Source organism: Brassica napus, chromosome C8 (genome assembly GCF_020379485.1).
Source record: "Brassica napus cultivar Da-Ae chromosome C8, Da-Ae, whole genome shotgun sequence".
NCBI classification, from domain to species: domain Eukaryota; kingdom Viridiplantae; phylum Streptophyta; class Magnoliopsida; order Brassicales; family Brassicaceae; genus Brassica; species Brassica napus.
The window spans coordinates 20081616-20106334 of NC_063451.1; the positions used below are offsets into that span (position 1 = coordinate 20081616).

Here is a 24719-nt window from a genome sequence, read left to right on the forward strand (position 1 = left end):
GATGCAAAAAAACAAAACCAAAAAATGTGATAATTAGGTGTCCCTTAAGCGCTTCAGGTCTTTTGAAACATAGATCAACCCTTTCTTCCCTTTTATGTGTTTTTCATGTATGCATTTCCTAAGTCCGACCAACACACCAACATTTACCAACCTTTCTTTGCACAGCACAACACGAGATGCAAAAAAACAAAACCGAGAAAATGTGATAATTAGGTGTCCCTTAAGTGCTTCAGGTCTTTTGAAACATGGATCAACCATTTCTTTTCTTTTATGTGTTTTTCATGTATGCATTTCCAAAGCGCACAGATCTCTTTCTCTAAGAATTGACTGTCATGTTGCCACTCTTTCGTTTGTGATCTGATTGTCCCTCTATCAAATATCCTATGAATAAATCATGACATAACCTATCACAGTAACACATATAATACATAGTTTTATGCTGATCTATAGTTGCATAACAAAGGCATGATATTACATATATTGGTCCACTTAATCCAATATAGTCAAATTTGATCAATCAAACATACATAGTTGGATTTGAAGATTGGTCTTAATACATTAAAATAGAGGAAATATGTAATAAAACATTTGAGTACTGATCGTATACTTTGTCAATGCAAAACAATGTACAATAAATCATATTTTTTTTTCCAATAAACGAATACTTATTTTAAAATTCAAATTTCATAAACAACATTCACTTGATTAATTGACATGTTACATAATAAAAATAATTTATATTTAAACTATCAAATTTCAAATCTAAAAACAACAAATGAGATCTAAATAAAACAAATTGTAAAGTTTAGAAATACCAAATCTTGCTCAATTCTTGTTTTTCTAGTTATTCTTTTCTTCCATCTTCTTCTCTTACTCTCTCTTCTCTTCTTTTCCTTTTCAATCCTCTCATTCAAAGCATTGGTTTTTCTCTCCATGATTTAATAGAACCTTACATGCTTCAATACATCTCCTCCAACTAGGTATGTGTAGCTTTTCTCTTCAACAAGTATGGTTGCTTTCACATACGTGTCTTGTGTGATATTCTTGAAGATAAAACAAGAATCAACCACCATCTTATTCTCTTCACATTTCCAATGACCTCCAAAGAGTCCACCTTAGAATATCTATCCATCTAATCGCATTGAGCATTTGATCTTCAAGTGAATCCATGTAGAATTTCCCCATCACACAATCAATGACAAGGTTAAATAGATGTTCATCACTGGAGTAGAGAGTATTCAAATATCCATCTTCCTTTTTTTTATTTTCCTTCCACCACTTTCCCTCATCCTCCTTCATAAAATATGCCATCAACGTTTTCACTTTATTTATAAGCAAAATATAAGCAAAATTACAAAATATACCATCAATGTTTTCACTTTATTTATTGATCTCCTATAAATTTATTTGAAACCCAAATTGTGTTATCCTTTTTGTCACTATTATTTTGGTCATTGGAACATTCAGTAAATAACTGAATTACACGTATTTATTTATATATGTATATATTCCCCCATGTACTAAATCATTACTTGTATGTAGTTGAACTAGTTAACTAATTGATATAAGCTGAACTCACATATAAAGATAGATCTTCCACTACTTTTCCTATGATGTTTTAGCTCGAAACTAAGACTATTCCATCTTTGAATCATTGTTTTATCTATTATATTTGTTGTGTTACAAAAAATATATATATTATATTTGTTCTAACATCCTAATAAAGTCTCTAATAAAATTAATAAAGTCTAATTGGTAAATATGTTTGATCTTACAGCAATTTCTAAGGTCCAACGCTCAAGTTTGTAACGGGATCATATCAAATTCAGATGAATATCCATCAGTTCGAAACCTCAAAACTGATTTGAGATTATTAATGCATTAAACACATGTATAACTATTGTTTATAATACCTTGTTGATCTTTAACACTCACCATCTAAACTAATCATCAGTCATAACTTACACTGAATAAATTTAATTATAAATACTAGCTAGATGTTTTAAATATTTGGATTTATCATCTTTGAATTATAGAGAGAACATGGACTTATAAATATAAAACCAAACCATTCAAAGTGAAAAACTAAAAACAAATACTAAAAGAAAAATTTAATGAAAATAATTTTTTTACATGAGACGTGGACCAACCAATAAAAATATTAATTAGCTCACTGTTCTTTTTTTTTTAATTCTTGAGAGTATAACTAAATTAATTTGATTACATAGAAGTCATTTATATATATATAAGAAAAACTTTCCCTAAAACAATATATTATTGAAGATAACTTAGGAATCAAGATGTGTATCTTGCTTCATAAGTTATTATAGACTCTTCTTATTATGAAATATAGCATGTGGAAATCTTTGAAGTCAAATCAAAGAATATTATATATGCTATCACGAAAAAATTAGGCTGATTTAAATGTATATCATAAATTTAGAAAATTTATATTTCTAACTGAAAGAAGCTTAAGTCTACTGTATATATAGAGTTATTCTTGGGTTCACCCCTAGGGTGAACCTACCAACCAATAGAAAATTGTCATTTTAAATCTAGTATCTTTTAATTAAGGAAACCAAATAATTTGGCAAATTATATTAGTTTTTCAAAATAAAATTTAAAAATAAATAAAAATAATATATAAAAAACGAATTCAAAAAAAAAAAATGTTGTCAACAAAACACTAAACCCTAAACTCTAATACTAAACCCTAAACTCAAATCCTAAACCCTAAATCCTTGGGTAAACCCTAAATCCTTGGGTAAACCCCTAAACCCTTGGAAAAACACTAAACATGTTGTCAACAAAACACTAAACCCTAAACTCTAATCATAAACCCTAAACCCTTGGGAAAACCTTAAACCCTTGGGTAAATCCTAAACCCTTGGGTAAACCCTAAACCCTTAGGTAAACCCTAAACCCTTGGAAAAACACTAAACATTTGGATAAATTCTAAATTCTAAATCTTAAACACTAAACTCTAAATCTTAAAAATAAATATATTTTTTTAAATAATCGTTTTTTAGAACTATTGTTATTTTTATTTATTTAATTTTTTATTTTTTTATTTTAAAAGCATAATATAATTTGGTAAATTATTTTGTTTCCTTAATTAAAAGATACTAGATCTAAAATGACAACTTTCTATTGGTTGGTAGGGAGTGAACCCAAAAAAAAGTCGTATATATATATAGTCGTGTGTCATTCATTAATGAACAACTTAATAGTATTCATATATTCAAATTCTACACTAGATTTTGATTTGTATTTCTAAAGCGTGGGACTATTTTCAAATACAACTATAATTTAATGAAACCCATATATTTAATTTGATTTTTTGTGTATATTTATATAAAAAAAATTGGTTTCGTTATTTTGGTAATAATTTAAAATGTATTGATAATTTTATTTTTGTTGTATAGAAGTATACATACTTTAGTGGTGGTAAAAAGAATAATAGTACTATGAAAGTGGTAAATATGAAATTTCCCTTAAATTATTTATAAATATTTATACAAGTTTATTAAACCAACTTCGCCCTTTAAATAGTAAACTCTAAATAATAATCACTAAACCATAAACTCAGTTACTTAAATGTTATGATATTTTTGTTTGAAAATATTATTTAAAGAAAATATTCAATTTGTAGTATTTTTTTTCAAGATATTCAATTTGTAGTATTTCAAGCGATTTGTTGTATTTCAAGCAATCTCTTAAAAAATTAAGAATTAACTATTTGCCAATAAAATCTCTTTTGTCAATCTCATAACTCATAAGTCATAAGAATCATGGAAACGCCGCGTTTTAAAGCGTGCCGTATCGTTGTATTCCGAAATTAGATTTTTCACCATCTTCGTTTTGGGTTTTGAAACATTGAAGAAGCGTGCGTTGCTTCTGAGGAGGATCTATCTAGAGACCAAAGGTAAAGGCACTTCCTCCCTCTACTGCTTTCTCCTATTTCGATTTCGTTTTCATTATCAATCTCCTAGAAAACCCTAAATCCATTTTTGAACCCCCCCCCCACCGGAAATTTGTGCTCTTCGCCGGCAGATCTCCCTTATCTATCTCCGGCGTTCGTTTCTGTTTCATGTATTTGCTTGCCCCAATCGTCTCCTCCGTTGCTCAGTTTTGTACTCTCTGGTTTCTAGGTTTCGAGCTCACTCTGCTAGAAAACCCTAAAAATTGAGGCTGTTACTTCCACCGAGGACGCATCTTAATCAGAGGAGACTTGATTGATCTTCACCGTCTTCTTAAGGTTAGCTGGTGCTTTTCTTTGTATATTGGTCGATTTGGAAGGGGGATTTTGTGTGACATACGTTGTTGATTTTTTTTTGCTTAGGGAAAAGTTTTGTTAGTTCCGATTCTAGAGTCTTTAGTTGGGGATTAATATGGATGGGAAGGGGAAGAAATGTGGTTCCAAGAAAGAATCTAAGGTTTTTGATTTCGAAGATGATGATGAACCTATCGGATCTCTCTTGAAAGTTATGAAGCACAAAACTGCTACTAAGAGTAAAGTTGAGACTGAGACTACTGGTAAACAGAGGCAGAAAGGGGCTGTGGAGAAGAAATTGACTCATGTACGCAAGGATTCTGAGGATATGGATGACACCTTAGCCAGTTTTAGGAAGAGATTGAAGGGTCACAAGAAAAGGGTTAGGAATGACAAGGATGTTCCTCCGGTTGATACTGTGACTGATTCTAATTTGATCCCAAGCCCTGATATGGCTGACGATGCATCTGAGCTTGGCAGGGAAGGTACTGTCAACAAAAAGAGCTTGGATGATATCTATAAAACCAAGGTTAAATCGAGTACAAGATCAGTGACATTAGAGAAGGAAGCAGATGCAGATGATAAATCCAAGAGACCGCTGCCAAATGTCGATGTTTATCCTCCTGTTGATAGAAAAGATGTTTCAGTTCCTTCTCCTGATCAGCACATACACCTAGGAGAGCCAGAATCAGAGTCTGGTCATTTCCGAGAGGAAAAAATTGTTATGTGTGATTGTGGGATCCAATTTAATTTTGAGGACCGTTCCCTTGATTCTAACTCTGAGGTTGCGATCTGTCAGAAGTGCAAGCGTTCTTCACACCGTGACGCTTCTAACGGAGGTGGTATCCAAGTTAATACTCTCAAAGATGGAACTGCTGAAGCTTCCCCGGTTTCAGTAACTCCCTATGAAGATGAAGATTTCCGAGGTGATGCAGTTTCATTACCTAATTCTGGGAAGCCATCCACCTTGCAACGTCCAGAGCGCATTGCTAGAAAGCGTAAGCATGAAAACATGGTGTATGGAGAAGATATGAATTGGGAGAACGAGCAAGGCTTTCTGGATTGTCAAAGTGACAAGTCCTTTAAAGGAAGCGACAAGTGTGATTTCGGTCCATTTATTTCCAAGGAATTTGAGATTGGTAGAGCAGCTGCGGTGGCAGCTGGCCTTAAAGCCCAGTCGGTTAGTCCGGTGGAGAAGACTATACTTAAAGAGGTATTGAAGCGCAAAGGGAGCCATCAGGAGTACCTACGTTGCAGGTTAGTTTCCTTTCCTTAGCTGTTATGGGTTCAGATACATGGCTTTGGTTTTCTTAGCTAGTATAAAATGTATTTTTCTTAAGGTCTAGGAGAAGGGTGTACCTTAGGATACTGTACCTAGAGATATCTATCCCATTTTTAACTTCTTCATTTGTTGGAAACCGTGAATGCATACTGTATTGTTTGACAGATCTACTAGTGAGATTCAAGGATTTTCAAGTTGTTTTATGTCCATTTATTTTCAACAGTTTTACTTGGAACAGTTCTGTCTTTCAAACTTGGATAATTTTTGCGTTTCGTTTGTCCTCTTGGAGACTTTCTTAACACTTTTTATATAAATCAGAACTTATATTGGTTGTGCTACAGGAATTCTATCTTAGGTCTGTGGAGTAAAAATGTCAGCCGGATTTTACCTGTCACCGAGTGTGTTGTTGGCCATTCTGAGAGTGAATTTCCTTCAGCTGGCCTTATCAGAGAGGTCTATAAGTTTCTTGATCAGAGAGTAAGTCTGTGATGTTCTATCCTGTCTCCTTTTAGTTTTCTCTGTACTTGATTTTTTCGTAAGTTTGTTTTTAACTTGTGTGCACTATTAAAAAGCGAATGAGTGCTGGTTTCTCATAGTCCGCATATGATGGTTTTTTTGCAGGGATATATAAATACTGGGGTTTCATCTGTGAGGGGAAAAGGGGGTCCTTCGACTAATCATGATGATGATCTTTCTCAGGGGAAAAAGCTTGAAGAAAGTTCTATGGCTTCTGTTGCAAATTCTGACGGAGATACTTTTATCTTTGGTCAGGTCAAAGCCGTTGAATCGACTAGCGAGGGTAAGAACTGTGCTCTCCAAAATGATGAAACAGAAATTGTAGAATGTGCGACCTCAGCAATGTTGGGATCTACCAGAAAAACATGCGAGGCAAGCATTATTGACGATTGCAAACATTCTGTCAGCATAAATGCTTTACTAGCAGATGCTAATGCACCCAAGGTCGAAAAGTGTCCGGAAACAATTTCAGTACGGAAGACTGTTTTGTCTAGCACACTGTCCTCTGCAAATTGTGATCAAATGAGAGGAAGAGACTGTGTTCAGGGTGAGGTTGAAGATGAGAAAAAGGTAATAGTTATTGGAGCCGGTCCCGCTGGATTAACAGCAGCACGTCATTTACAGCGCCAAGGTTTTTCTGTCACAGTTCTTGAGGCAAGAAGTAGAGTAGGTGGTCGTGTATATACAGACCGGTCCTCTCTTTCAGTTCCTGTGGATCTGGGGGCCAGCATAATTACAGGAATTGAGGCTGATGTGCCATCTGAAAGAATGCCAGATCCATCAGCATTGGTCTGTAACCAGTTAGGTCTGGAGTTGAGTGTTTTGCATGGATTCTGTCCCCTTTATGATACTGTAACAGGGGAAAAGGTTCCTCCAGAATTAGATGATGCTTTACAAGGAGAGTTCAACAGTCTGATTGATGATATGGATTTGCTTGTTGAGGAGATAGGCAAGGATAGAGCAAATAAAATGTCGCTCGAGGATGGTCTAGAATATGGCCTCCAGCGGCTGAGGATGCCACATGAGAAGGTGAACATTGAAAGATTCGGGATTGGCAATTCAATTAATGGTTCATTCTCAAGAACAGGCATCACTGGTACCTTTAAGCATGATGGAAGGTTAAAAGAGGATTTTTTGAATCCGTTGGAGCGAAGAGTTATGAATTGGCATTTTGCTCATACAGAGTATGGTTGTGCTGCTGTCCTCAAGGAAGTTTCGCTTTCTAACTGGAATCAAGATGAGTTTTATGGCGGGTTTGGAGGGCCACATGCTATGATTAAAGGTGGTTATAGCAGAGTTGCTGAGTCGCTTGCTGAAGGACTTGATATTCGCTTGAACAATGTAGTTTCTGAGGTATCTTATGCCTCTGATGTCTCCGCCATGCATAACAACAAGCATAAAGTAATAGTTAGTACATCAAATGGTGGTGAGTATCTTGGAGATGCTGTTCTGGTTACTGTTCCTCTTGGGTGCTTGAAAGCAGAAACCATTAAGTTTTCACCACCGTTGCCGGACTGGAAATATTCATCAATCAAACAACTTGGTTTTGGAGTTCTAAATAAAGTTGTGTTGGAGTTCTCAAAGGTATTTTGGGATGATAGCTTGGATTATTTTGGGGCAACTGCTGAGGAAACCGATCAAAGAGGTGAATGTTTTATGTTTTGGAATGTCAAAAAAACTGTTGGTGCTCCCGTTCTGATAGCTTTGGTGGTTGGGAAGGCTGCGGTTGACTATAAAGACAAGAGTAAGTCTGAGCATGTGAATCATGCAATGATGGTTCTTCGGAAGCTTTTTGGTGGGGATCTGGTGCCTGATCCTGTTGCTTCGGTAGTTACTGACTGGGGCGCTGATCCTTACAGTTATGGTGCCTACTCATATGTTGCTATTGGTGCCTCTGGTGAAGATTATGATGTACTGGGAAGGCCTGTTCAGAATTGTTTGTTCTTTGCTGGTGAGGCAACATGCAAAGAGCATCCTGACACTGTCGGTGGCGCAATGATGACTGGAGTCCGGGAAGCTGTGCGTATAATCGATATATTAAGAAGTGGAAATGATTATACAGCTGAAATAGAAACACTAGAAAAGGCGCAGAGGAAATCTGTATCTATAAGGGATGAAGTCAGCGACCTAATAAAGAGACTTGAAGTTGTTGAGCTGTCTAATGTGTTGGCTAGACACTCATTGCTTCGGAACATGTTCTTCTCTGCCAAAACAACTGTTGGGCGTTTGCATCTAGCCAAGGAGTTGCTTAACCTACCTGGTGAAACCTTGAAATCCTTTGCTGGTACAAAAGAAGGGCTTACAGTGCTGAACTCTTGGATCCTGGTAAGCTTAGTGGGATTTTGCCTTTAGCAAAGCAAAGAAAACAGCTTTCTTTTGCTTTTATGTTTGCTCCATAGATTTTTGCTTATTATATTTCTCTAATAGGATTCGATGGGGAAGAATGGAACCCAGCTTTTACGTCATTGTGTACATATTCTTGTTCGAGTTACGAGCGATCTCTTTGCCGTGAGGCTCTCAGGTATTGGTTATTTTCTTTTAAGTACAATTTCTGTCTCATATACCACATGGAATTGGTTCTGTCTTAAGATTCAATATCACGTGCAAGCAGTTTTGTGATTATATTCCGGTTATTAATTTTTATTTTCTCTAAGTTGCTTACTTTCCGCTTGTTGATGCAGGCATTGGAAAGACTGTGAAAGAAAAGGTTTGTGCACACACGAGCCGTGATATCCGTGCCATTGCAAGTCAGCTTGTTAATGTGTGGTTGGAACTTTACCGGAAAGAAAAAGCTAATAGGGAAATGAAATCATTGAGACGAACAAACCCTACAAATATCTCTAGAATAAGAAGAAAGCAGAATAGTGAGGATGCAGACAGTAAGGGAAATCTTAGCAATGGCAACTATACGACAACAGATGGAGAGATTGAGGACAACCAGCTACCTATGTCAGAGGAAGAAAAGGCTGTGTTTGCTACAGCTGAGGCTGCTCGTGTAGCAGCTGAAGCAGCTGCAAAGGCAAGTTTTTTTTATCTTCGAATGAGTGAAATGCATTGATTGATGATTGCTGAATGTGTTTATTTTAGTGTTTTCTTTTCCCTCTTAAATTGACCTTTCTTTATTTGTTAACAAATAAATTAGACGTTTCTGTCTTGTAGGCATTTTCTGAGGCCTATCAAAGTACTTCATTGCAGCTTCCTAAGATTCCCTCGTTCCATAAATTTGCCAGGCGAGAGCAGTATGCAAAAATGGACGAATCTGATTTTAAGAAAAAGTTTCCAGGCAACGTCTTAGGAAGACAAGATTGTATGTCAGAGATAGACTCTAGGAACTGCAAAGTTCGGGACTGGTATGATTTCCCTGCCTCCTGTCTTGACCCTGACAGTTCAAGGGTTCAGGTCGACAATTGTTCACAGCGTAGCCATTCGAATGAACTTGGATCTCATTCAAAGTTCAGAGAATGTTCTAGAGAGAGTGGGGCTGCGGAAACCAGTGTTTTTACCGGGGCATGGGTTGATACTGGCGGTAGTAGCGATGGTGTCAAGGATTACAATGCAATAGATAGATGGCAATCTCAAGCTGCTGCTGCTGATCCTGAATTTTTCAACCGTGCGTTGCATATGAAGGATGAAGAAGGTTCGATGGCATGTTCGACGGGTCCTCCTAGTTGGAAGCATGACCAACCCGCGAATGAAGGTTCTATGTCACAGGTTACAGTGAATAAAGAGCCACGTAAAAGTCATATCAGGGGTGCAGATCGGTTGAAACAGGGGGTTGTAGATTTTGTTGCATCGTTGCTTATGACCCCATATAGAGCAAAGAAAATTGATAGAGATGTATACAAGTCAATAATGAAGAAGACAGCAACAAAGGTTTGTGACTTTTGTGGTTTTCTACTCTTTAAAATTCTTCAATTAGTATACTGCGAGTCTTTTTTCTCTATGAAGCTAGAAAAAGGCTTCTGAAACTCTTGCGCTTTATCAGGTAATGCAGCAAACAACAGACGCGGAGAAAGCCATGGCTGTTCCCCAATTCCTTGACTCAAAGCGGAAAAACAAGGTTTGTAAAAAAGCTTCCAACGTTTCAGAGTTAAATGTTTGCCAAAAATATTGTCTTTAGATTCCTCGTTTAAGTAAATATCACTAAATAGTTTCATTTTTCTAATTGATTGTCACTGCATTTGATTAATATTTATGCAGATTCGTGACTTTGTGGACAAACAAGTTGACAAGTACATTGCGATGGCTAAAGTTGCAAAACCTTGATGGCCGTTTTGAGCGACAGTAATGGCCAATAGTACTTGAGTTGGTGGTATCTGCTAAAGGATGGCAAAGCCCCTTCTCGCATAAACGACATATCATTGCTCATTTATGAAGAAGCTTTTTCAAAGAATCAGATGCTCTCGGATGATAAATGTTTTTCAACTCATGCTGATTGTTTTTAGTTTTGTATAGAGCTCACGATTTAGTGTTAACCCCCATTAGTCAATTTTTTTTCCTTCAGGTATCTCTGAATACATTTCTTGAGATTCATATATCATTTCCAGAACCCAAGAGAAAAAGCGTTTCATTTTTTTTACTGTTTAGTGTGATATTATGTTCTGGTTTGCTTATACTAGCAGCAGCCATACTTTGGTTAGCTCTTTTCCCTATCTGCGATTCCACAGTTGCAGGTCTATCACTCTCACGCTTGCAGGTAAAGATGGACATTTCAGAAACTGGATTACTTCAGCTTAAAAGCAATTTAGGATTGTGATCTTCTTCTGGTGTCTTTAGACTTGCAAGCCGTTTGTGGAAGAGGAACTGCATCTGAGGCAGGTTCTTTGCTTTGTGTGTGTAATTTGGTCAGCATATTCTTAGACTTGTTAGTAATGTGGCTGAGAGTTTGATGCTGGCTTTTGCAGATGAGGAAACATAGACTTGGCTGTACCCCACCCATGTTGGTGAGAGATGAAAAATCTTTGTGTCTTAAGATTAGATGCCTTGGTTCAAGAAGCACTCTGCTTGTTGATGAGAGGTACATATTTGCTTACGTGTTTTATTAGATCGCATTTAATATGAGCTTCATTGCATTGATTCAGTTGTGATCGTAGGCGTTTGGTATTTGCATTGTAGTCTTTAACTGTTATTATTTATGAGTTCAGTGGGAGAAGCATATGCCATGTTAGTCTAAATTACAGCGACTAATAGTAATTTGCTTGTACGGGGTTTATTGTTATAGGCAGAGCTGATTTGAGTTGGCAGAGAGACGTGGGGCGCTAAAGCAGAGCGATCATGTATATAGTCAGTAGTATTCAAATTTCAGAGTTGCAGTGTCTTTCACAACTTAACGTGACAGAGAATTTGAAATCTCCTTTAGGCCTTGGCTGGTTTCTCATATTTTAGTATAGGTGACGGCAATGTTGATTTCAATTTTTAATTGTAGAGTCCCTTTTCTTTTCTGTTTTTGCTTTTATTACATTTTGAAAAAAATATTGGAAATATGATAATCTCAGACTAATCCCCATCACTCATCAGCTACTAAAACTGAGGTTTTATCATGGGCGATATATGGAGGCCGCTTTATATTAGAACAAATAGAAATAGCCCATTATTCAACTTTATGATTGTTTGAATAAAAACCCTTTGCATCCTTTGATTCGATCACGAATCCCACTTGCACTCTCCATACCTGAGACATGAATAATTTTTCGTGTTCCATCATCTATGTGAAACTAGTTGAATGGTAGAAAACACTACACATAAACCAAAGCAGAAGTTTGGTCTCCTTGTTTTTTTTTTTTTTTTTTTTTTTTTATTTATTTATTTTTTTTTTTTTTTGGTCTCCTTGTTGCTACCTGGCCAACACTATATGAAGCCAAGGTAATGGGCCTCTTGGCCAAAATTACCACAAAAAAAAAACATTGATTGTTAAATTGGTTCAAAGTTTACATCTTGTTTTCCCCCAAAAACATAACAAAGGAGCGAGTTAAATGAAATGAAATGAAAACAGATTTTGGTAGTTTCACCAAATGCCCATCTACTGAAATGTGGGATGTATGGGGGTAATTAGCGACAAAATCAAATTATAGGATAATAAATGCAATAAACAAATCGTATTAGAGGAAAGAAAAGTAAGTGGAGAAAGATGGAAAGAGAGTGTATTGGAACAATTGATCGATGAATGACAAAACAACAACAACAACAACAAAAGAAAAATGTGTGTTTCGATATTTTATGAGTTGAAATCAAAGATTAAGCATTTTTTTATATTTCTTTAATAATTTTTATTAATAGTTTGTGATCTCTCAGGAAGGAAGGAAGGGGAAGCCACTCTCTCTCTCTCTCTCTCTCTCTCAATTACTCCGTCCCCCTTTGATCAATCTCTCTACGTAAAAAGCACGAACCTTTAAACCCGGTCCTGTTCTGTCCGCACAAAGCATCAAGATTACCCTCCTTTGTCCGTATCCTCTCTCTCTCTCTCTCTCTCTCTCTATGGGCAACGTGAACGCGAGAGACGAAGCGAACAGTAGCCACAACAACAACAACGCATCTCCACTGGAAGACAACGACGGTGAGATTCACTCTCGCCATCATCATCAACCCATGTCTTCCGACACCGCTCCTCCTCCTCCTCCTGAGCTCATGGGCCAATCTCCTCCTCAATCCCCTCGCGCCACTCAATCTCCCCTCATGTTTACTCCTCAGGTTCCCAGATTCCCTTAAACACACAGATCTGAAATAAATTAATAAATATAAATAAATAAAGATTGGATTTAAAAGTTCGTATCTTTCCTTTTTAAGGTACCGGTGCGTCCTCTTCAAAGACCAGATGAAATCCACATCCCAAACCCTTCTTGGATGCAGGCCCCTTCCTACGAAGAGGCTTGTAACGAGCAAGGCATCCCCACCATGATCACTTGGTGCCATGGAGGCAAGGAGATTGCTGTTGAAGGGTCTTGGGACAATTGGAAGACAAGGTCTTACCTTTTTTTAGAGTTTTGATTTTCTCTTGTTGTCTTTTTTCTAATCTCTCATTCTTGTTTCTGTTTGTTTGTTTGTATCAGAAGTCGGCTGCAGAGATCTGGCAAAGACTTCACTATAATGAAAGTCTTGCCTTCAGGTGTCTATGAGTACAGGTTCATCGTTGATGGACAGTGGAGGCATGCCCCTGAGCTCCCTCTAGCTCGTGACGACGCTGGCAACACTTTCAACCTTTTGGACCTCCAGGTAACCTCACTTCGAAACCTTTAGGGAGAGAGAGAGAGAGAAACTATTCAGGTGTATAGGGAATGGCAAAGGGACATCTTTATAGTTTCTGATAGGAGAGATATGGTTTTGTTTGTGTGCAGGACTATGTACCAGAAGACATTGAAAGCATATCTGGTTTTGAGCCACCGCAATCACCAGAGGCTAGTTACAGCAGCTTGCTTCTAGGCGCTGAGGACTACTCCAAAGAACCCCCTCTGGTTCCGCCGCACCTGCAGATGACACTGCTGAACTTGCCTCCAGCCAGCCCTGACATCCCATCTCCTTTGCCGAGACCTCAGCACGTCATTCTCAACCATCTTTACATGCAGAAAGGCAAAAGCGGTCCATCTGTGGTCGCCCTTGGTTCCACTCACCGCTTTCTCGCCAAGTACGTAACTGTGGTGCTCTACAAGTCCCTCCAGAGGTGAGAAGACGATGATAGTGCCCAGTTCCCATAAGAATGTGGAAACTCAGACATGCTTAGTATCTAACTCATGGAGAATGGGTGTGTGAGGCTATAGGATATGCAAAGAAGAAGAAGAAGAGTTTTATCATCACAGGCAAAAGTGTTTTTCCCTCTCAATAAGCTCGAATTTTGTTGTCTTTTAAAGTTGTCAATAAGGTTTTTAGCAACATAATGAAAGATGCATTATTCAGTCATGTGTAATCTTTTGATTTCAAGACCTTTTATCATCTCTTCTCTTTTCTTAGATTAATTTAGAACAACAAAAAAAATGAAACTTGTAAAACCAGCAAGTCTCTTTTTTCGGTTTTGTTTTGTGGCTTTCAAGTTTTCACAAATTATTATTGTTTGGCTTTCAAATTTAGCGAAAGATGGTGCTTCTCAAAAAGCAAAAGATGATACAAGCAACTGAGCAAGTATCAAATTATTTTTTTTTTTGGCTTTCAAATTTATAAATGATCATATGCTTCTCAAAAAGCAAAATACTAGCAAGTATAAATCTAAAAAGCAGAGTTTATTGCATTCTGATGGCCACTATCTAGCAGTAGAAAAGGCTGTACAGAAAGAGGCAATAATAGGAACATGTTTGCATAACATGTTTTGAATCTAATACTCAATTTAGAAAACAGGACAGCCTTTGGCTATGATTCCAGGAGCCGTGGGGCAGGAGGCAAGAGGGCAGTGGTCTACTTCAGTACCCCACCATTTGAGGTCATGTCCAGCATTCTGCAGTGCAAAGAACAAGAGCACTCCCATGAAAGCAGTCCCTGCGTCCAGCGCTGCAGAGAGCACGTAGTTATACTTCTGCCACCATCTCTTGTGGTAATTGAACACAAAGTAGTTGAAGATGGTTCCTGTGACCAGCCAGCTAGCAATGTTGGTTGGTGTCGCTGGAGGCATCCCTGCAAACCCATAGGAGATAACAGGAATGTTGATGAGAGGGATCCACTTCTTGTCCGGGAAGATCTTGCTCATGGCCCACACAGGAACAGGCAAGACAGCTCCGATGAGGAAGAGCCAGACAAGGTTACGGTACATGCCTCCTGCTCCAAACAGACGTTTTGGTCCTATCAATCCCCAAATAACCGAAGCATCAAAGGTGACTCTGTACTTGGGGCAAGTCCAGGGGCTATTGGGGTGATCTCCTTCAATGTCGCATATGTCTTGAATGCTCTCAAGCATCCACCAGGCCACTCCCAAGTTCACCACACCAGCAACCACAGTGCCAACAAGCTGAGCCGTGTACATGCACCGCGGTGGGATCTTCATGTAATGGCCAAGCTTAAGGTCTGCCAAGAAGGAGAGAGCATGGACTGTGCTGATTCTTCCATAAATCTTGAAAATCAGATTTGCAATAGGCTTTCCAGGTAGGATATAACCAATTATAAACTGCCCTATTATATCATACCCTGGTTGCTGCAATTTAACACAAAATATATAAGCATGTAATGTGTAACTTGAAACCAAAAATATACATTAAATCATTATTATAAATGCATCATTTTCTACAATTTTTAATAATTTTTAACCAAAAATAATTCAATAAACTCAATTAAGCTTCTTGAAGTTTACAATTTCTTTATAAAAACATTTTAAAAAATCAATTTTTGTGAAATATTTTTTTTAATTATAACTGAACAGAGGGAGTAGTATAAAACTAGTTAACAAAAACCTGATTTGTAGTAGCTTGAATGACACCAATAGGGAGAGTGACAATAAAGGCCATTGCAAAAGCAAAGAGCATTCCCCACCATGGAAGCTGCACTGACTCCTTCCACACAAAAGACATGAGGAGAGACAATGCTACACTTCCAACCAGCAACACATAAAACCACCACTCAGGCACTTGTTTGTATCTTTGCATCAGTTTCCCATGTATGTCAAGCTTCACCGTCTTCACTGCAGACCAAGTCTGCCTCCATATGTCCCTGCACAAATAAAACACACCAAAAGTGATTCACATCCTCTCTTTTTTTTTTTTTCCACTGAAGAGACAACAAACTAACTAACTAACCTGCCGTTGAACAATGCTACATGAGTTAGCGTTGCAGTGAACCTCGCAAAACCAGACCCAATAGAGAGCGCAAAAAGAGGGCTGAGGTAAAGCTTCCCGTAGTTGTTATAAGCATTGATGTCAAGATCAAACCGAGGAGTCAAGATCTTGGTTGTGTCATACTTCTGGCCAGCGGAAGTGAAGAGCTGGTTGGAGAAAATGGGAAACTTTCTAGCATCGAAAGTGTCGAACCTCCAGTAACAAACAGGAACTATGATGTAAATGAACATGATGAAACCAACACCAACGTTGAGGATAGAGGACCAAGGAGCCACCAAGGGACTGCCGTGGTAAGCAGAGATACCAGCCCAGTCAAGAGTGAAGGCTCCAACTCCAAGGCCATGGTACCCTGACCCAACTTGCTGAGCCGTGATGCTATTAGGCCAAGCCCAACAAACCCATGAGAAGAAAGTCAAGATTGGGAATAGGTAGCCTGGAAGTGCATAGTAGAGGAAGCTAGCACCAAGCGCCACAAGAAAGAACTGCATCCTCGTCAAGCCTTTTGACTTGTGCTCCTTCTCGTGCAACGCCCTGAAACAAAAGCGTTCAGCTTTTTTTTTTTGCGTTTGTCAGTAAAAACAGCGTTTCAGTCTAGATTGGATTACAAACCTGAAAAGAGAGACTTGAGCAAGGTTGGATGGCCACCACATGTCAACAGGATCAACAAGATACCTCCTCAAGACTCCAGCCCATCCATAACCCAAAATCTACACACACCCATTCATCAATATCAATATTCAAAAAATCACTAGGCAGTGGTTAGGCTTCTTATAAAGAATTATAGTTTAGGCAGACGTCTAGACCAATTTTTTTGAACGCTTAGATTAATATTTTTTTTTTAAATCGATTAATAAAAAAAATTGTTTCGTGTTCATATCGGATTCACCGATTTTTAAAACGTTGATAAAAATCAACAATCTTTCCACGAATCTATGAATCTCAAGAGGGAGAGAGAGGTACCTGAGTGGTTAAGACAATGAAGAGACCACAGATGAAGCTAAGGCTCTGCTTATAGTAAGCCTTCATGACAGTGATGGCTCCAATGGAGTAAGCATCACCACCACCGTAAGCAACACCACAATTAGCAAAGATGGTGATAATAACATGCTCCTTGATGTTGAAAGGACCAGGGTTGAGGCTCCACTCACAACCCATCAGCCTGTGAGAAGTGGTGGGGAGAGTCCGAGCCATGAACTTGCCGATGGGCAAGACGGCGATTTGCATAAGAATCGCGGAGATGGTGAGCGGCTGCGTGCGGTAAGTGAAGAACGTGTTGAGGAAGATGAGGAGGACGCAAGAGGACAGACCCAAGAACCAAGCTCTGAATGTCATCACCGGTAGAGTTGGGTCGTCGGTCTCAGGGACCACGAGTGCCACTTCCTCCACCGGACAGCGCTCGTGCTCCACGTGGCCATTGTTATCGTTGCTAGCTTTTTCTGCGTCCATGTCTTTTACAGAGAGGTACCAGACAAAGTTGCGTCTGTGTTGTTTATATAACCAAAGGACAGAGACATGGAACGACTGGTAATAAGTGAGAAGTCGAAATTATGGTCTTGCCCCTTCTTTCTGTACGTTAGTTTATCCACGTGTATACTCTTTAGGCTTCACGGATACCCTTGGTGAAATCTTTGTCAATCAATTTAACAATTAGAGTAATTACATTATTTTGTAATAATTGTTAGAGATTGTTTTGTTACAGATATTTTGTATTTATTTCCAAATTTTTGTATATTATATGAGTGAAAATATATATTTGGATTTTAAGTTGATATTTTTGCTAAAATCTAAAAATAATTCTAGATATCTCGCTATTATAAAAAAATTGTTTCATTTTCTATAACTGGATAAATCTTTTACTAGTCTGTCAAATTCAAATATTAATTTGCTACCAAAAATAAATAATGGTGTTATGTTAAATTCAAATAATAATTTGCTACCAAAAAAACACACATTGGGAGGTTGTAAATGGCTGCTTACCATATTTTTCCACGCGTGTGAGTCGCGCGTGTTGTTAGAGGGTCGACACACTCATTTCTCTGTCTAGTTATAAGCTTGTCTCGTGTGGGGCCCGTTTCGACACTCGACTGGGACCTTACGCTTCACGTACCCCAACGCCGTGAGAACTTACCGTCCAGAGATACGCAGGGAGAAGGGAACGGCCGTTAGTGCTCTGACGGACGTCGCGCCTCGTGAGTGTGTGAAGCTCGTGGTCTGCGCAGAACAAAACTGAATCCACGTGGCCACCATGCTTACGTAGTTTTGACAGAGTGGCAGTGACAGGTGGACAAGAGTGAATGGGCTGTGTTCCTTTGAATATGCTTTTGACCTTTTTTAAGCACTTTCTAATGAATGGTTCGTCCTTGAAGAACGAAGAGAGTCAATGTAACAGTGAAGAAGCTACGGCAAATAACATTATTGTATTCTAAGCTAAATAAAAGTGTTAAATCTATTCTTAAAAAAGATGGTACAAAGATGAATAAAATATACAAATGTTAGTATAATATACTTTGTAACTTAATAATATAATATAATATAATATAATATTATTTTGATTCATTAATTCTTTAAACAATGATGCATTACGATGTAACTACTATTTTTTTTTTTGAATTTAATATTCATTAAAAAAAACTTGGATAAGAGCAATAAAAGTCTCTACGTTCGATTGTTTTAGTCAGTAAAGCGTCATGAATTGTCAAAGAGAACATTTGGTTTGGTTGTCCACCATGATATTGTAAGAAAAGAACATAGGTAAGAAGTAGAGTGTTTGGAGCACGGCGTAAACATTTTGTCTTGGATTTAATTCTTGTTAGAAACTTTGCTACTGTGTTGGCCAGATGAACATAACACCATGTCTTAGCCTTCGTTTAGCAATTTGGAACCGGTCTTAGACCTCATTTAGGCCGTACTATTCGTCGGTACTGGTCTTTTAGAAGATTAGTTAGGTTTCCCACTACAAGAAAACATATTTTTTACGAGGGCGGTATTCGTTGTAAATTCGTCGTAATAGGGGCTTTACGACGAATTAACATCGATACGCGTTTCGTTGTTAAACGCTCGTCGTAACGGAAGTTTCGTCGTAAAGTCCTAGTTACGTTTACGAGGAAGTCAATTCCTCGTAAAGCAGAAGGAAACTATTCGTCGTAATGCCCTCGTAAATGACGATGTAAATACCTCGTAATAGTTCGTTGTAAAAGCCACGTAAAGCTTCCACGTAAAGTCGATGTAAACTTTACGAGAACTTTACAACGACTTCATGTAAATTCCTCGTAAACGTTACGAGGACTTAACGTGGAATTTTACAACGAATTTACATCTCCATATTTAAAATATTAATTAATTATAATAATTATATAAATTTTATAAAACAATAATTTTAAAATTTAAAATATTTGAAATAAAATTAAATATGAAACCAAATAATTTTTTAAAAAAAACTATAAATTCATTAATTAAATAGAATTTAAATTTTTTATACAAAACAAAAGAAATTAAAAAAGGAAACTAAAGGCCAACATCATGGTCATCGAAGTAGTTGGCTGAGGGGTTCGGGTCTGTAGACGTTCCTGCTTCGGGATCCGGCTGGCTCATCCCGAGAGCTGCTCGTCTCTCCGCCAAAGCTCTCTGCAAAGTTGGATTTCCCACCGCCATCACATCCAGCAAACCCCTCGAGAGAGTCCAAACGCTGCTGCTGGGTATCCATGCGAGCCTGCATCCGGTCGTTGTCCTGGCCCCGTCTCGAATAGTATGACGAAGTCGCCCTTGCAACTTCGTTAACGGAACCTATTCCGACCGTCCTTCCCTTCTTTCTAGGAGCCACCTATATGTATATATATAAAAACGTATTTAGAGTTAATAATAAAATAAAGAAAAAAAATTAAAATTATTAAATTTTACCTTCTCGAAGATCCGGTCGACCTCTTCGGTTGACAACTTGACGGGTAATCCATCTGCAGACTGTTGGGTAAGTTGCGTCTCTTGCTCTTCAACCCGAGACGCCACAGCGTTGAAGAGTTTCTCGGATGCAGGATCCACAAAAAACCCATCTGGTGAGGCGTGAGTCATCTTGAATAAGTCCGAGAGAGATGGCAAAACTCCCGTCTTCTCCAACTAATAAACAACAATAATAAATAAATTAAATATAATTAATAAATACAAGTTTAAAATAATGAAAATTATAAATTTAAATAAAACTTACAGCTTCGAGACGAATTCCGGCATGGGGTTTTTGGCCGGTTCTATGAACCATGGGCAAATGGCCATCTTTATCCCTCGTTCTTCGGGAAGCGGAGCAGGAGTTGGCTTTGCGGATGGAGCTGGGTTCGTTCCAATAGGTGATGAGGCCATCCCATGCTTCCTTTGTGACCCCGCTCGGCTTCCCCTCATAGCCGTAAATCTCCCACTTGTCCTTCCAATCGGAGACGGTGTTGCAAAGACGAGTTTTCGCCTTTGCAATAAATTCGCTCTTCACCCTCTCGGTGATTCCTACGGACCAGTTCCACCTTTGCTGAAAAAACAAACATTTTAAAAGATTAGAAAAAAAATAATAATTATTTAATTAACAATATAAATATTAATAATATGTAAATATAATTACCGCAAAACATTTAAACCACGTCGTCTTGACATGATCGGGAGTCATGGTCCAGTTGGGATAAGGGCCGTCATAATATCCCTTCATCGTCTCTGAAACGCTCCGGCTAACACGGTTGTTAGCCCCAAACCTGCAAATATAACAAATTTGTTAAAAAAATTGATCAAAGATTTTAAATTAAAAATTAATAATTTTATGTACTTACCAATGAGTACCCGAGGGTCTATCGGGGTCCAGAACGTGTAAACCCTCTCGTCCGGGCTGGGCAAGCAAATCCTCGACGGTGTATCTTGCGAATGGTGCATGAGCTGGCACCCGCAAATCGGGATGAACTGCAGCCGGTGGGGCAGGTTGATCCGCAGCCGGTGGGGCAGGCTGATCCGCAGCCGGTGGGGCAGGCTGATCCGGGGCGACAGGTGGAGCTCGTGGGGGAGGCATCTGAGATGGAAGAGGAGGAGGGGTCGAAGGAACTCTCCGAGATGTGTGAGAGTCCGGAACTGTCCCGGAAGAAGACGATGGACCGCTAGAGGAAGATCCATCGCCAAACAAATCCGCATACGTAGGTGCAGGAGCTGCTGGTCTCGGTCTAGGAGCCATCTAGAAAATTTAAAAAAATTAAATTAATATATATCCTTAACGAATTGTTTAAAATAATTTTCTAAACTAATCATCTAAACTAATTCCGTTAACTAATCACCTAAACTAATTCCCTAAACTAATCACCTAAACTTACAACCTAAACTATAAAAAAAAAAAAAAAAGATAGAGAGAGAAAGTTACCTTAGAGGGGGAGAGGAGTTAGGGAGGAAGATACGAGCAGTGCTCGTCTGAAAGACTTCTCCCATATATATAAAAACGGTTTCCTCGTAACTTCGTCGTAATGTTACGAGGAAGTTACCAGACCCGTGTTTTCGTTTACGACGAAGTTACCAGGCCCGTGGTTTGGTTTACGACGAAGTTACCAGACCCGTGTTTTTTCATTTACGACAAAGTTACCAGACCCGTGTTTTTTCATTTACGACGAAGTTACAAGGAAATAGTATTTTATGTTACGACGAATTTACTTGGAAATAATATTTTATGTTACGACGAAGTTACCAGGCCCGTGTTTTTATTTACAACGAATTTACGAGGAAAGTATGAAACCCCGAAAATCAAATCCCTAAACCCCAAAGTTATCATCTTTACCATTATCACTCATTCATACTTTCATCCTCTTTATCCAACTAAAACCCTTAACTTCAACAAAATAAATTTTTTTACCTTAAGAAATAGATATTATACAAGACAACTTATAGTACACATACATTAAGTAACATTACGACGAAGTTACCAGACCCGTGTTTTTTCATTTACGACGAAGTTACCAGGCCCGCGTTTTTCGATTTACGACGAAATTACGTCGAAACATTGGTTTACGACGAATTTACAAGGCCCACGTTTACGACGAAGTTACCAGGCCCGCGTTTTTCCATTTACGACGAAATTACGTCGAAACATCGGTTTACGACGATTTTACAACGCTTAACCCTAAACACCGAGAATGAAATCCCTAAACCCCAAAGTCACATATCATCTAACATCATATCTCTTCTTCTCTACTACTTTGTGCTCTTTCTCCAACTTAAACTCTAAAACCCTAAAACTCCAAATAATTTTTTTAAAATTAACACAAATACATATTATATAAAACAACATTTGTTACACATACATTAGGATGGTAAAAAAACAATATTTCTTTAAACATACGTTACAATAGAGAAATACAACATCAGAGACATATATTACATCACTCTAAATCGTTTTCGTTCTCATCAATATTACATCACTCTAAATCGTTTTCGTTCTCATCACTATCATTACAATCATCATCGTCGCTTCTCTCGAACTCGTCTTCACGTGCTTCATCTGTCGCATCTTCGGGAATATCTTCATATTGAAAGTTTTGCGGGTCGATCAAAAGGATTTCATCAGTTGGTTGTTCTGGTACCTCAACTTCATTGATAGCGTCTTCTTCTTGCAAGGGCGGTTCTTCTCCAGCGACAATGCGTCCACGAGGTGTAATTTTGATAGCAGCTAACCAGTTTATCCCGGAAGTTCGAAGCCGAGGATAAGGAAGGAAGCTTACTTGCTCGGCTTGTGAAGCTAAAATGAAAGGCTCAAATTTGTTGTATCTTCTCCCAAAATTGACATCCACAACACCAAATTTGTTATACCGAATCCCTCGGTTCACAACAGGATCGAACCATTCACATTTGAAGAGGACGCATTTTAGCTTCAATAACCCCGGAAATTCCACTTCAATAATCTCCTGCAAGATCCCGTAAAAGTCCGTTTCACCTTTCACACATATTCCGTAGTTACTCGTTGCCCGATGTCTCCCATACTCGTATGTGTGAAAGGTAAATCCTCGTGTGAAATACATAGGTGATGTGGTGACCTTTGCAACTGGACCTTGAACCAATTCGTGAAACCATACGGGATAATAAGGATCGTCGTAATCAACCTGCAAAAAGCAGTTATTCTTAATTAATATTGAAGTATCAAAACACTTACTTAATTAATCAATGTATGAGATATATTACGTACCTGTGATTTTAACCACTTGACAAAGTGCTTATCTTTACGTGTGTCCACATCAGTTGCAGATATTCCTGGTATTGCTTCTTCAACTTGAGATACAAACATGCTGCAAATTAAACAAATAATCAAGTCATACATAATTAACTGCAATTCATATAATTAACATTCACAAAAATATTTACCTTTCAAAGTAACGGGTCACTGCATCCTCGCAGTTGAGCAGAATATAAGTGTGGGCACTATGTTTATCCTCTTCACATGACCACCATACTTCTTTCGTTTTACCACCAAACCTTGCAATTTCGCAGAAAATGTCAGGAACACCATCAATTGGATATGATGTCGGTACTCCACCATCATCATATCTTCTAGGAACTCTTTTCCTCGTACGAACAGTTGGAGCAAAGTAGTATGATGTGAAGTTAGATGTTTCGGCTGTCAAACTTCCCGCAACTATTGAACCTTCCACCTTTGCAAGATTTCTTGCTTTTCCCTTCAAATGTTTCATCTGTCGCTCATACGGATACATCCATCCGTTGTGAACAGGTCCACGAAGCAATGCTTCATATGGTAGGTGGACAACTAGATGCTCCATGACGTCAAAAAATGAAGGAGGAAATATCTTCTCCAGGTTGCACAATATGATCGGAATGTTATGATGAAGTTGTTCGATGACTTCTTCCTTGAACGTACGTGTGCTGAGATCTCTGAAAAAAGCGCCGATGGCTGTATATTGCAAAAGTAATCAAATTAATAACATTTCATAACATATGTATATATATTAACGTTTTATAATTACCTGCAAGTGCTTCATGGACATTTGCTGGAAGGAGCTCGGCAAAAGCAAATGGAAGTAGTCGTTGCATAAACACATGACAATCATGACTCTTCATTCCGGAGAACTTTTGACCTCGTTCAACACATTTTGACAGATTTGAAACATAACCATCAGGAAACTTAACTTCTGATGCAACCCAGTCAAACAAGGTTGTTTTGGCTTCTGATGACAACCGGAAGATGGGAACAGGAACGTTTCCATTGCTCTTGATATGTAACTCACTTCTTGAGCAAATATCAGGTAAGTCCATCCTTGACTTTTTGTTATCTTTTGTCTTCCCAGGGACGTTAAGTAATGTATTCATGATGTTCTCAAAAAGTTCTTCTCAATATGCATGACATCCAGATTGTGGCGTAAGAGAAGATCCTTCCAATAGGGTAGCTCCCAAAATATACTCTTCTTATGCCAATTGTGAGACACACCATATCCATCAGGCATATTTCCAGGAACATGCCAATTTCCTCCAACTTTAACTGTTTCCTGAGCTCCGTAATAATCAATGTCTGCTTCGATCTGCTGGCCGGTGAGATATGGAGGAGGACCGTCTCTGACAATTTTTTTGTGCCGAAACAATGTCTTATTTCTTCTGTACGGATGGGCAAGTGGAAGAAAGCGACGATGACAGTCAAACCAACAACTCTTCCTACCATTCTTCAGTTGAAAAGCATCCGTCGATCCAAGACAATATGGACAAGATAATCTTCCATGTGTTGTCCAGCCAAACAACATCCCATAAGCAGGGAAATCACTTATCGTCCACAGCAGAACTGCTCGCATCGTAAAATTGTTTTTCAAGGAACAATCGTACGTCCTCACCCCTTCTGACCACAATTGCTTTAGCTCTTCTATCAACGGTTGAAGAAAAACATCAAGAGACCGTTTTGGAT

At 38.3% G+C, this 24719-nt stretch overlaps 3 protein-coding genes and 1 long non-coding RNA gene across 5 annotated transcripts; 3 read left to right on the forward strand and 1 right to left on the reverse strand.

Moving 5' to 3' along the window:
• The first annotated feature begins 3761 nt into the window (after nucleotides 1-3761).
• Nucleotides 3762-10650, forward strand: LOC106415213 (lysine-specific histone demethylase 1 homolog 3). The gene is made up of 10 exons (XM_013855855.3): nucleotides 3762-3925; nucleotides 4152-4258; nucleotides 4343-5530; nucleotides 5897-6032; nucleotides 6177-8396; nucleotides 8499-8592; nucleotides 8753-9090; nucleotides 9231-9944; nucleotides 10057-10131; nucleotides 10272-10650. The coding sequence occupies exons 3-10, from the start codon at nucleotides 4392-4394 to the stop codon at nucleotides 10335-10337; spliced, it is 4782 nt and encodes a 1593-aa protein (XP_013711309.2). The 5' UTR covers nucleotides 3762-3925; nucleotides 4152-4258; nucleotides 4343-4391; the 3' UTR covers nucleotides 10338-10650.
• Nucleotides 10651-12350: 1700 nt separating this feature from the next.
• Nucleotides 12351-13998, forward strand: LOC106414908 (SNF1-related protein kinase regulatory subunit beta-2). Of its 2 annotated transcripts, none has more exons than XM_013855491.3 (4): nucleotides 12351-12758; nucleotides 12855-13030; nucleotides 13121-13280; nucleotides 13403-13998. In XM_013855491.3, the coding sequence occupies exons 1-4, from the start codon at nucleotides 12546-12548 to the stop codon at nucleotides 13727-13729; spliced, it is 876 nt and encodes a 291-aa protein (XP_013710945.1). In that variant the 5' UTR covers nucleotides 12351-12545; the 3' UTR covers nucleotides 13730-13998. The 2 variants fall into 2 exon arrangements, with proteins under 2 accessions (XP_013710945.1, XP_013710944.1); XM_013855490.3 differs by having other exon boundaries at nucleotides 12352-12758; nucleotides 13118-13280.
• Nucleotides 13999-14259: 261 nt separating this feature from the next.
• LOC106414907 (oligopeptide transporter 3-like) lies at nucleotides 14260-17307 on the reverse strand. Its single transcript, XM_013855489.3, has 5 exons — nucleotides 16778-17307; nucleotides 16427-16524; nucleotides 15779-16348; nucleotides 15437-15692; nucleotides 14260-15180 (listed from the first exon to the last, which is right to left on the reverse strand). The coding sequence occupies exons 1-5, from the start codon at nucleotides 17261-17263 to the stop codon at nucleotides 14383-14385; spliced, it is 2208 nt and encodes a 735-aa protein (XP_013710943.2). The 5' UTR covers nucleotides 17264-17307; the 3' UTR covers nucleotides 14260-14382.
• Nucleotides 17308-19070: 1763 nt separating this feature from the next.
• LOC125591753 lies at nucleotides 19071-21018 on the forward strand. Its single transcript, XR_007327864.1, has 2 exons — nucleotides 19071-20761; nucleotides 20810-21018. It is a non-coding gene; the product is annotated as an uncharacterized LOC125591753 (long non-coding RNA).
• Nucleotides 21019-24719: the final 3701 nt, after the last annotated feature.

What these genes read in the sequence shown, in the direction of transcription:
- LOC106414908 (XM_013855490.3), top strand. Translation starts at nt 12,546, where the DNA reads ATGGGCAACGTGAACGCGAGAGACGAAGCGAACAGTAGCCACAACAAC. An exon ending in TGGGACAATTGGAAGACAAG is followed by an intron (nt 13,031 to 13,117) that starts GTCTTACCTTTT and finishes TGTTTGTATCAG; the next exon opens with AAGTCGGCTGCAGAGATCTG. An exon ending in TCAACCTTTTGGACCTCCAG is followed by an intron (nt 13,281 to 13,402) that starts GTAACCTCACTT and finishes GTTTGTGTGCAG; the next exon opens with GACTATGTACCAGAAGACAT.
- LOC106414907 (XM_013855489.3), bottom strand. Translation starts at nt 17,263, where the DNA reads ATGGACGCAGAAAAAGCTAGCAACGATAACAATGGCCACGTGGAGCAC. An exon ending in TCATTGTCTTAACCACTCAG is followed by an intron (nt 16,525 to 16,777) that starts GTACCTCTCTCT and finishes GGGTGTGTGTAG; the next exon opens with ATTTTGGGTTATGGATGGGC. An exon ending in TTCAAGCTACTACAAATCAG is followed by an intron (nt 15,181 to 15,436) that starts GTTTTTGTTAAC and finishes GTTAAATTGCAG; the next exon opens with CAACCAGGGTATGATATAAT.
- LOC106415213 (XM_013855855.3), top strand. Translation starts at nt 4,392, where the DNA reads ATGGATGGGAAGGGGAAGAAATGTGGTTCCAAGAAAGAATCTAAGGTT. An exon ending in CAGGAGTACCTACGTTGCAG is followed by an intron (nt 5,531 to 5,896) that starts GTTAGTTTCCTT and finishes GTTGTGCTACAG; the next exon opens with GAATTCTATCTTAGGTCTGT. An exon ending in CTTTGCCGTGAGGCTCTCAG is followed by an intron (nt 8,593 to 8,752) that starts GTATTGGTTATT and finishes TTGTTGATGCAG; the next exon opens with GCATTGGAAAGACTGTGAAA.